The 12,718-nt window shown below is 33.4% G+C and overlaps 1 protein-coding gene across 1 annotated transcript; it reads right to left on the bottom strand.

Moving 5' to 3' along the window:
* Positions 1-400: 400 nt before the first annotated feature.
* LOC118265420 (uncharacterized) lies at positions 401-5,944 on the bottom strand. Its single transcript, XM_035578276.2, has 2 exons — positions 5,587-5,944; positions 401-946 (listed from the first exon to the last, which is right to left on the bottom strand). Exons 1-2 carry the CDS (start codon positions 5,776-5,778, stop codon positions 806-808), a joined length of 333 nt encoding a protein of 110 aa, XP_035434169.1. The 5' UTR covers positions 5,779-5,944; the 3' UTR covers positions 401-805.
* Positions 5,945-12,718: the final 6,774 nt, after the last annotated feature.

The raw sequence follows: 12,718 nt of genomic DNA on the forward strand, positions 1-12,718 counted from the left end.
ATTTCCCCGGGCCTGAGAAGATCCCGAGTCGGTCAAAGTTAATTCTGTTTCATAAGTAGCAGTAGTAGCTCGAAGTTGGGTGGATGTATGGCAATAAGCTCGCTCTCTATAATACGGGACTGACAACAAAAGAGGATGCACTTGTTACCTATATGTTTGGCATAATTTCCTTACAATAATAGACAGCATATAATTTTTCAAGTTCACCTATGTAGTTTCTTATTTATTTTTTTCAGAATACCAAACCAATTATTAATAAGTTTTAAATAAATTGGAATGCCAAATATTCATTTATTAATTAGTAATTATTCTGGCTGATATAATCGTAATTTGAATTCGAGTTAATTAAGGAAAAATCGGCTGTAATAATAATAAACCCAATAACAGAATACAATACATGTAGGTATCATTAAATTATTATCTTTATTATATAAACAAGTAGTATAATAACATAATTTTACGAGGATACTGCTTACATTATTATGTAGGTATTGTGATATGTAGTGCTATAAGAATTCGTGATTACAAATATGTTACAGTTAAGTATTCACTCTGCCCAATTAAGAGCTCAGCTAATATCTTTTTTTCTAGTTGTTCAGGTTTCTATTGAACTAACCTAAATACTTATTATAATTGACATATATTGGCTGACTTCCACAACGGTAAGAAACACTTCAGAGGTAGTGTCTTTCCGTTTTTCCTAAGAAAACAAGTAAAGTATATGGAAATCATAATTATGTTACTGAGAAAGAAATAACAGTTCGTAGTTTCACAGAAAAAGTAAGTAGAAGATGTTATCAGCGGTTTATACGTAGATTTCGATCTGGTAGTTGAGTCCGGATCCTCGCTCGCTCTTCAGCCTGATGTTAGCGTAAGAAAAGCCCACACCTCCAGCTGTGACACTGGGAATGGCCTCAGTGTGGTCCAAGTCTCGTAGGATTATACCCTGGAAGAAGCAAAATATCAACCATTAGCATGCAATATACTTAATAAAACGGTAGAAGAGTTTTTTGTACTTAATACAGAATGAAATAGACTTCGGGTCAACTAGTTCAAACAAACATTCAAAACAAACAACAGCTGATTTCTTATCTCTAAATCACATTATTTAAGTAACAAATTGTATTTGTAATCTTACATCTTCCATTTGATACAGTAAACAAAGCGAGATAGTTTTTTGTACCACGCAATAAATATGTTACTGAATAAAATTACTCAAACGGCAACGTAAACTAAAATTGAACTAAAACACATAATTACATTCATGGTAATTGTGTTGAATTCTATAACGCACGCGTTTAGCGGAGCTTGACTGGCCATCTGAATAGTGGTTAAAGCCGCCATAATAGTTGGACACCTACAAAACCAAGAGATGTTCCGACTCGTTGCCGACTTTAATTTGGCGCGCTTTCAGCTTTTTCAGTGTAAATAGTTGTGAGTGATGGTTTGTGCCTCTACATTAATGTTGTAACTAATAATATATCTATACAGCGATTAATAATGTTTATAGTTATGAAATTTGTGAAACATACTCAATATTTACACAGTCTTACGTTAAAATTTTTACGTATGCATACTATACAATTGAAGTACTGATTGGTAGAAAATGTCCGTGACATTAAGTCCACGCAAATTTTATATGCATGAAGCATTTAAAATTAAATAAATGGATTATGATAATTATGCTTACTCAATGAGTATTATATATGCATGTCTGTACGTGTTTTATATTGCTTATAACAATATTAAATAAATAAACGTGTCTAGAGTAACGATGAGTCGACGATCTTTGACCATTGCGTATGATATTTCTCTCAGCACATTATTTCACATCAAGTATAAAAACAAGTAAACAAATAAAAAAGTGCTTACTAGTATTGTGTTGTTAGGTATTTTATCAAAGATTTTATTGATTACAGTCAAATTTATATACTAATATATATACTTATGTATTGTATCATGGGACAGTGTATTTAATAAGACATCAAGAGCTTAGATTCATATAGATAGGAATTAAACTTTGTGGACAGAAGAATCAAATAAAACACCGACCGAACGTACTACACAAACCTCTTAAATGCACAACACACCTAAATTCGGAATAACAACCTGTGGAGCAACTATCGATTCCGTGTGAGATTCGAAGCTATGTCGATCATATTCTACGCAGATAAATGCCAGCCCTGATATTAATTTTATGATCCGAATATTTATTGGCTTGTTATGTAAGTAGTCTATGACAACAAATAAAATAAAACATTTTAATTAAGAAAATAAGCGATATTTTGCCTTTGACTTGACTTTCAACCATTGTCCGAAGTGATTTTATGTTTATGATTGATAGGTATCTTTGAGATTTCCATTTTTATTAAAACTTATTCAATGTATTTGTCGTCTTTATCCTCCACGTGACTAGGTCGTTACTGTCCAAATTATAATAATTTGATCTGTATATTTATTACACATACGAAAATACATAAAGTTGTAAGTACCTATGACTTTGTATTATTAATTAAATATACAATCATGTATATTTTTAAACACAGTATGTATAAAATATCATACATATTTATGCCAAGGTGGGCGACGTTGTTTTTATAATAATCAGAATATCTAAGTAACGGGTGTGAGTCACCGTAGTCTGCGCTCGGGGGAATCCTAACAAGTTGCTTGTGAGGGTGTCTGAAGTCTGAGCTAGTCTTTTCATAACTTAGCCCTAAGTTATACTCACATATATAGCTAGTTAGATACATATTGTACCAAGTTACGCGAACTTATGTCGTTCATTGTCAACAGACGCTCTTAAGAGTATTTGGATGTATTTAGAAATAGGCGTTTCAGTATAAATTTCTATGATGAACAATATGTACGTAAATTATTTTATAAAATAACTTCACGTCAAAACGGCTGAAGGGATCGATGAAATTTGGATCATGGGTAGATTATGGTCAATAACACATAGACCAGTATACTAATATTATGTTTTTGAATTTAAAAATTAAGCTGTAGCAATACAGCATACTCTTTTTGTGTTATGTGCCACAAACGTTTTCCCTCTATAATATTATGTTTAAGGAAAACTTGAAATGGTAATTGCCCATTTTTACACAAAATGTATTATTCTACGTACCTATACATATTTCATTATTCAATTATTCCCTGAAATAATAAATTAGTTGTTCATTTATAGAACTAATTACAATTTTGGACAAAATCCCTGCTAGTGACGGGACCTTTGGTCTAATTGGAAGGTATTGTAGGAATCAAGGTCTGCTACTCGCGAATCATTCATCTGATACATTTGATAAGTAAGATTATCGATTATTACTAATCACGCTCTGATATAGATATAATTGGCACCTACACGTAAGCTGTACCTGGCACAAAGCTAACTATTTATAGCAAATGTGAGAACCAAGAGACAAGTAATTGCTATTTACTCATAGTCTAGAATAATCTAGTCTTTATCATGGTACAATGACGAGTTTGAATGAAAGGTACATAAACCGCTTCTACTTTAAACTCAACATCGAAAAAGTAAATACGAATAATTTATAAATGTTCTATGCCTCAAAATGTTTGAGATAAACTAAAAGTATGTTGGTAAGCCGAGAGAAGTCGAATGGCTTCTGAATTTACTAAAAAATAAAGCTACATTCCCTTTTCAACAAAAGCAATGAACGTTCAATTACTGACAAAAACATTAACAAAAAAGGCAATCGTTCTTTTTCATGGTGCCATACAAAGCTTTATATGACACGCAAGTGCTGAACGTAAAATCACAGTGAAAAGCCTTTTTATTTGTTACAACACAGTAAAAAACCTCTGCGGTTGAGTATCAATTAAACGAATAAGATCAGAGCTGTACATACTTTCGTACCTATAGGTAATGTTTATGTCGAGTTTCGCAGTAAAATAAAACCTTTTCTAAGAACGATCTTTACTCGCAATATTATGATATATATGTGGCTTTACAACATTCAATATGGCTCGCTTAATAGTAAGTGAGGTAGAAATCTATTGAAATACAAAGTAAACGTAACTTAGACGAATTTATTTATCTGATATTAGATTTTGGTTGAGTTGTTTGGTAGAAACTTTTATGATTTTATAATCTTTGCATAGCGTTAACATAATACCGCGCTCTTATTCCTCCGTGGGTTCACCCCCAGAGATATTATCTTCAAAATAAAAAAACAAAGGGTAAAAAATAAAAAGAAAAAAATAACTATAATAAGTCATATGTACTAATAGGCTACTGATAGTTTAGAAGTCGGTGCCATTTTGAGCACATGATGGGTCAATGTGCAGAATCAAATACCTACTCAGAATATAAGTTTGATATGAGAACTAATCCTCTTAATATCCAAACAAAGGTTTGGGATTCAGTGCCTCTTGTCAGACCGACGAGATGAATTTTAATAGAATAAATACGTATTTACGATGTAAGTAGGTACACCAGACATGAGCCGTACATTATGACATGTCACACAAATAGTGTGTGAAGGTTACTAGTAACAAGCTGTGAGACGTTAATATATTATGCATTAAAATTATTCATGTCAAGTTTTCTCCTGCATTGTGACCTACTACGGCTAGACCGGTGGGTGCATAACGCAACAGACTCTCCACGCGTCTTGACGGAATGCGAAAAATGTGTGCAATTAGCATAATGTATAACGTGAAATCGGCTTGAATTATGGGTACATACCACATGGTAATCTTGCTATAAAATATCACACATTACTTGTTCCAGATTCCAACTGGTTATGACTGGAATTAAAACAATGGAGTTGGTATTTCGCAGTATTTTAGCACGCACGATATTAAGTAACAGGCTTAACATTTCTGATAAATGTTAATTAGTAAACGGTTGAAATAAATCTCTAGAGGTTATGTTTGTTATATACAAATATAATACGTTATCAACTGGGTGAGTGCTTAGCGTGACCCTAATTACTGGCATAAGATGAAAGCCGAAATCTTTACTGACATCGTTATTCTTTACGACTCATGGAGACTCTCTGGGTGTATCTATATTGTGGACAATGTACACATCAAGTACACAATGTATGTACCTATGTAAGTAAGCACATATACATATAGCTTTCCAAAAAACTTGTTTGCAAACTGTGTTAGTATGGTTTTATCTGTTGACTTGCACACTAGTTTGTACCAGTTTCGAAAATTTAAATGAATAAATGAAGAGGTTCTGTTGTAAATTTGTTTGAAACAGTCAAGTATAATAACGTCAAGAATCAGTTGACTGAATCAATTATTTAAATAGAACAGGTTAACTTGCAAAGTGCTGTTGTCGCAATCAGATCACCTTTAACTTTGTCTATAAAACTCTTAGTGCCATTTATCATTAAGAACTTCTACGAAAGTCAATCAAGTCAAGGTTTGAGAGCATAATTAAATGTTTTATACCTTTAATAGAAAATTAATTAAAACAAAAAGTTTGCTATTCAAACATTATAAAAGGTAACGATTTAAAAACAAACACAAGTTGTCAACACTATGTATAGTCATAAAAATAAAATATATAATTTGTAAATCATAATGAATATAGGTCTGTGAAGTTACCTTGATAATCTGTTGTCCAGGATCAGAGAAAAATACTTCTTTAACTCGCTTCTTGAGTGGGATGGCATTGTACTCGGCCTTTTCTTGATGTATGAGTCTGTTGTTGAAACTGGAGCCCACAATCAGGTCCTTACAATGGACGACACAAATGATGGACAACAGCACGACGAGGAACACAGGTGCGGTCTTCATGTTGCTAGTAATATATGTGGCGTTAAGCGCGGTATTATCTAATGCGACTCGGTCAGTGGATGTCGATCGACTGGTTAACTCGCCTTCGCGTCGTATACAAAAACTCGTTTACCTTACAGTGAGTGTGAGCAAGCGGAAAAAAGTGTTTAGGTGCCAAACAAGGGCTCTTGTGACTACGTGCAATTTATGCCTGTATTTATATATGTCGACGCCCTCTATGTATAGTATTTAAACTGGGAAAAAGTCATTTTCCTGTTTATTGCACTAATAGTAAGTAAATATGGTCATGCACTTCGAGGAACTCTCTTTAAAACTGCGGTTGTGTTTTTGAATTTGATAAAGTTTGTTGTTAGTTAGTTGTAGATTCTAGACAGGTGTTGGGGAAGGAGCTGAAGCTGATACTGGGCAAGAAAATGAGTCACATTTTTGGGTTTTAGCACCTTGCCCAGATGTACAAAAGCCTACATTCGCTATTGATTTTTCCCATCTTACCGAATTAATCACGTGTCGTGTTTTACGTTGACAAAACAATGCTATGGTGAATGGTGCAGATCATTTACCTGCTAAGCTCGGTAACTAATTGGCACCTTTGTCTAAGACGAGTCTATCACAATGAAGGTGGTGATATATTCATCGTAATTGTTCGTGGGGAGGGTATCAAACGGTCCAAAACGTTAATTGTAGTAATTTCGTAATTGTACGACCACTTAGCACTAGCTGTTCTTATTTGATAACTGGATAATTGTTATTGTAAACATACTGTGAGGGTCGCGTCACAAGGACGGCATAATTGTGATACTTCATCCGTATACGAATATGGCTCGAACGGAATATACGTCGAGTCAAGGTCCTTAGAAGTCCATGTAGGTCATATTCAAATTCTAAACTTATAACTTCGACTTTGAACATGTTTTGGTGCGATCATACATGTATAATGAATGCGGCTTTGATATATCTTTTAAAAATGGGAGTTCAAAAGTTGGGAGGCAGGCATCGATGTCGTCTACTCGGCTTACTTAAACTTAGGTAACTGTTAGGTATATTTTAGGGACTCTATTTGGTCTAGAACCAAATTGTGATACATGGGTGCTAAATCACGAACTTCGGATCGCAAAATTGCAAAAAATCTGGTTGCACATACAAGAAAATAAGTCAAAGTCAAAGCATTTATTTTAATGAATCCATATACCTACTTTCGAAACAAAAATGAGTGAAAAGATGCCAAGGCAGTTTGACAACAAGGCAAACTTCTTCTGTTCATCTTCTTATATTCATCAAAAACGTCGTTTTCCAAATATGACGCTGCAAATTGTCTGTTGTACAGGCAAAGGTCAATGATGATAGAATATATATTACGTTCTTTGGACACTCATAGCTTTGTCTATATAATGGGAAGGTTTTTAGCTAGATGTTCATATATTACGATTTAGACAATGTTATCTATTTATTAGATTTAGTAAGATCCCAACTTATTTTCTGAAGCAAATAACTTTTCGTTCTCAGTTGTCTCTTGTGTACTTTTTAATACCTGAACATTTGTGGAGCTTGCCCTGTGACACCTGCGCAGGGACCAGGTGAGAAAGGTAACTAAAAATCAGAGTTACTTAACTTTAATTTGTATGACTGATTTTTATATATGTTTTTTTTTAGAATATTACTTTAACTAGATGCTTTAAATAAAGCTCCAGGAAAAAATAAAAAATATGTCTAATATTTTTACATGTTTTAAAATAACTATTACAATGTTATTATTTAATCAGTCAGATAAATTGCAATGGCCAAACATCGTCTAAACACAAAAATTGATCAACCACGAGTGAGCGCGAGAGCACCATACATGCGTTTTAGAACAATCGTCAGTTACTAATTTCCAACAGCAAAAAAATCTGCGTTACAGGGGCACCATATATTACTATTAGAATTTGGCAAGGCGCACTATTTTTTAGAGGTTTAAAGCGTCTGATTTTTTATATGAGTTCAGAGTAATGTTCTACAAAACATATATAAATAATTAGTCATATTCTCGCCCGTCATTGGTCGAGATTATTCTGACAACTAATGATATGGCGGACCGCGATCGAGCTCACTTCGGATTGATAATTACAGAATAGCCTAGCTAGTCTCTGCGCAGGTGTTACCAGGCAAGTTCCACAAACATTCAGGTATTAAAAAGTACACAAGAGGCTACGTAGAACCGAAAGTTGTGTCTTACGGATCTTGGATTATTTAGGGCACAAAGAGTATAGTTCCCTAAGAAAAGGAGGATCCTCCGACCAGTCAAGGTGATCGCGCCTGGCGGACTTTCTGTCCAACAATTGTTCGCTGGGATTTTCTATCCATGTTTATTCGCATGTAAACTTCACATGTACGATGTTGGATTTATGTCGTCATCCGTTGATTTATTCGTCTATAGTCTATGTGTGACTTCTGTCGTCTGTCACTTGTCATGTCATGTGTCGCCACATAAGATTTTCAAACACAAGTGTGACGTCGATGCTCGAGTGGTACATTTAGGCGTGTAAACTCGTTGTCTAAGTGTTTCTTATTTTTTAACAAAAATAACCGCTCAGTTTGCAAAGATTTAAGTTATTTCATTTTGAATATTCCCCTACAGCTTATCAGAATTCTTTGCGTTAAATTCCCGATAACCTCGACAGAGTGTATCGGTTATTTACATTTTGCTAACAAAGTATTCTCGCTTCTTTTATGAAATCGTGTTCAAGGAAATTTTCATATTCTATTAGGAATTTTAATTCTGGATGGCAGAATGGATAACTGAATTTTTACTTTACTACCAGTAGGGAGATTTCATGGAGTGTCGATTTATTAAACGGGGAGTGAGATAGCTACTTAAGTACGCTTACATTTTAAGATCACGTGTTCGAAGTGTTTATTGATGTACGTACTTGGAATAAGATAATAAGGGAGATGACTAAGTTTTATTTGAATCTCCGTCTTGTAGATTTTTTTTAAATTAAATAGGTATTTTACATTTTCCTTGTGGTAAGTGATTAGTGTGGCCTATGAACGCTTTCAAAACTTGGGGCATTACCTGTGCCTCGCCGACCCCTAAAAACATATATAAGATTGTTAAACTGGTTAAATATTGAAGACTGATATCTGTTACTAAGCGTGTAAGATAAATAAATATAAGTCTAGACCTGTACTAAAGTAAATAATCCACAGGCTCGTATAAACGCCTGCTTCATAGTGTAAAGCAACGTGATGCTAATCTTGTACTAAGTACTTGGTTGTGGCTCTATATCAGATGTTTACCGTTATGACTACGCGGTAATAGGTACATTTACACGCGGGACTTTACAAACAGCCCACAAGTTGGGTTTCGGGGAATATATCTCTAGTGATAGCTATACAAACATCGGTCAAATAACCCTGATACTCGAGACATGCATCGTACCGGCACAAACATGTTTAACTTATAACTTTACACATAAAACAAGAAGGAAAACCTAATCTCGTTACTGACTTGCCTTTAACGTCTTTTTACTTGTCAACACTTATTCAACGTGTTTAAACTACTAAAATAACGAGGTAGCTTATCTGTTTGCGAAATTCGTGTAGCAAAGCCATCTAGGAGGTAGCGCTCTAAGCATAGGTAATTTATTTCCTGCAAAGAAGCAAAGTATGCCGAGCCGGAGCGTTTGTACACATTAACGTGGCACACCTCATGAAAAATCGCTTAGGAGACGCTGGAGTTCGTGATATGTTATATTACAATGAATGCTTTTTATCCACTTCTTTTGGGCACGTTTAAATTACGCTTCGTTACCCCATGGCACTTGTCAAGTATATACGAAGTAATTTATCTGACCGTGTCTCAATGTGAGATATTTTAGATTCGACTTATCTCATATAATAGAATATGTAATTTTGTGAGAAGCTCATTCACGATAATTTTGTGACCAGTCATGTGTAAAAAGTTTAAACGGTTGACGGAATCCAAAAGCGATTATCTACAGAACCATTTGTAAGATACCACGTTTGCCTGTAATACCATAGTGGGTTTCTTTATTAAATAACATCAGAAGATAAAGGTATTTAGAAATAAAATTAGTGGAAAGGAAATTGGAAAAATATACTATATAGGTAAATCATAAAACATTTGTGTGTATCGGTGTCATATTCATATTTCGACACCAGCAATTTATACTGCGCTAACTCAAAAAGCGTACTTTACAGTAGAGGCGTTTAAAGGGAAAAACGTGATAACTTTTACATTAATTAAGATACTTTTTTTAAATTTGGTATGCTTAATATTTAATTTATTCATTGTAATATATAAAATTTATATTTCCTTAATTATTTCTATTTTTTGATTTAGCGCAAGTTAGCCGTATATAAACGTAATTCATCAAAAAAAAATTACATATTATACACGTCTAACTTATGTTAGCGTAGTGTAGTACGGGACGTCGTAGTGCATGATCAATCATCTGATGCATATTTCAATATTTTTATAAAGAACATGTACTTACTTACAAAAAGAATAGTCAACGTACCATTAATAAATTAATTAATACGTTAACACATAAGTATTTACTATGTAAAAGTCGCTAAGTAGTTAATTTTACAAACGAACAAGTATACACACGAACGCACTAAACTACGCTAACTATGAGTTAGTGCAGTGTTGCACAAATTTTGACCAAAGTGATCACCGCGCACACTCCGCTAATAATAGTTAGCGTAATATAAATCGAGTGATTTCAAAAAGTAAGTTTACTTAGCGTTTTATAAGATTTGTAACTTTCTTATTTTTGCATATTTCTTCTCAATTTTTTTATGACGTATGTAAACACACATTTTAAGCAACTTGGCATAAAAAAAGTTTTTTCCAATTTTCGAGTTAGCGTAGTATAAATTGCTGGTGTCGATTTATAGTCTTCAACCCAAATAAATATTATTAGCCAAATTCACTAAGAATGGTAATTAATTCCCTACTAGTATTCTTATTAATCAACTATAAGTACCTATTTAAGCTTCGTTATTATTTGTGTTATTAAATTCTCCGTTATTAATTATTAGTAATGTTATTAAACAACTAAAATGAGGTAAATATGTACCTATACAAAAGTAGAGGTCATTTTCATTGGAAGTGGTCATCAGTTATTTTTTCTATTTTGCTTTCCTCATATTTATGAACAAGGGTTATTCCAAGTAAATATAATTTTGCTTTGTTCAATAATCACGTTAAGTAGGTACTGTTCGACGTGACAATGCTTTACATTATTAATACTTGACATCCTTTATTCCTCAAAAGAATAAAAGGGCTCGCCATTGATTTTTCCTTTATTTGCACATAATGTGGTACTATATTTGGCACAATAAGAAGATACGAAAAGATACATTTATGATGAGTCGTGTTAGGGTCACTGTTTATACAATGTGATAGGGTTGAGACTTCTAACCCGTTAAGGCTGAGTACTACATCTAATTTTATCGACAAAAAAAATAATATGGGGGTTGAACCCCTAATTGAAAATATTGAAAAATAGTGATTTTTTCGGTAAAAATAATTCACAAATGATTTTTTTCTCAACAAAACATTGTCAAACATATGAAAAAAGTTATGAATTAGTTAGCCAAGGTTATTAGCTACCGTTTGACGTTTTATTTTTGTTTCTACGACTCATACAACCTTTGATATCAAAAAAAGTAAAAAAAATATTAAAATAGCCATAACTTTTAAGGGGAGGGGATTCGACCCCTTCGACCCCCGACTTTTGTCGATAAAATTAGATGTAGTACTCAGCCTTAACGGGTTAGAAGTCTCACCCCTATCACATTGTATATAACTTAAGAACAGCTAAATCGGTTTGCTGAAGATAAGTGGGGGACACAGCTTAGATCCAGGAGCATAGGATATTTTAATCCTGAAATTACATGGGAATGAAAAAAAACGGGATTGCACGTACGAAGTCGCGGGCAGAAGTTAGTGACAATAAAATTAAAACTCACTTAAAATAAAATTGCAACCACTTTAATTTCTATTTGAAAACATTTGGTAATAAAAGATAATGTTGGCATGTTATTTTCTTTCTGTATTTATTTATTTATTTTATTGAATAAATTGGTACAAAAACTGATTACACTACTCAATACAATATAATAATTAAAAGAAAAATAAACACAAAATTTAGACACTTAATTATTAGTTCATTCATCCATCTCTTTCGCAAAACTTCAAGCGTTCCGACAAAAATAATCTTCTTTCTCTCGAAAAGACGTCACACGCTGGCTAATTGAGTAATTTGTACCACGGTGATATATGGTATAAATAATAGTAGTTGGTTTGTATTTTTCTTGAATATATTTAGTTATATTTTTTTCATGAGCTAATTCGTTGCCTTGAACTGAGACCTAGTTCAGGACTAACTCATTTCGTAGTAAAAGAAAAGAAGGCCGTGGTTCACGGATTTTCTTGTTACTGTGCGACGGCAAAAGCAAAAGAAAGCAGTGATTTATGTTTATTAATAAAAGTAAATGTATTTTTGTTTAAATTTCAGCTTATTTTTTGCCTTAGTTGTAGTCGAGTGAACATATTTTTCTTTTTGTGTAATGATCTAGTTATTGTACGCACAGTTAAATATTAAATCTTAGTCCACACTCAACACGGGTACTTAAATGTCTATAACAGGATTAATTGCATTCACTTTTAGTAAAAGCACGTTTTGATTGAAGCCCGCCAAAATAATAAATTCGCTGAATCAGTGGGTGTAGTGTATAAATCTTTTAGAATAGTATGAAATAGTAGATTTATATTTATCAGAAAGCTAACATTAAATAAACTACACTCAATCATTGTATATTGCATACTAAAGGTGTATAATCGTAGCTCGCCATCTCTGTGGCCCCGCTTTTGTAGTGCATCGAGAACGTTTGCGGATGCCCATAGAAGATTGTGTCTACGCAATGATGC

This window comes from Spodoptera frugiperda, chromosome 28 (assembly GCF_023101765.2).
Source record: "Spodoptera frugiperda isolate SF20-4 chromosome 28, AGI-APGP_CSIRO_Sfru_2.0, whole genome shotgun sequence".
In the NCBI taxonomy this organism is placed as follows: domain Eukaryota; kingdom Metazoa; phylum Arthropoda; class Insecta; order Lepidoptera; family Noctuidae; genus Spodoptera; species Spodoptera frugiperda.

Bases quoted from the DNA above. Each gene is read 5' to 3' on its own strand.
- LOC118265420 (XM_035578276.2), bottom strand. From the start codon at position 5,778: ATGAAGACCGCACCTGTGTTCCTCGTCGTGCTGTTGTCCATCATTTGT. The intron at 947-5,586 runs GTAACTTCACAG...TGCTTCTTCCAG, and splicing joins CTGGACAACAGATTATCAAG to GGTATAATCCTACGAGACTT.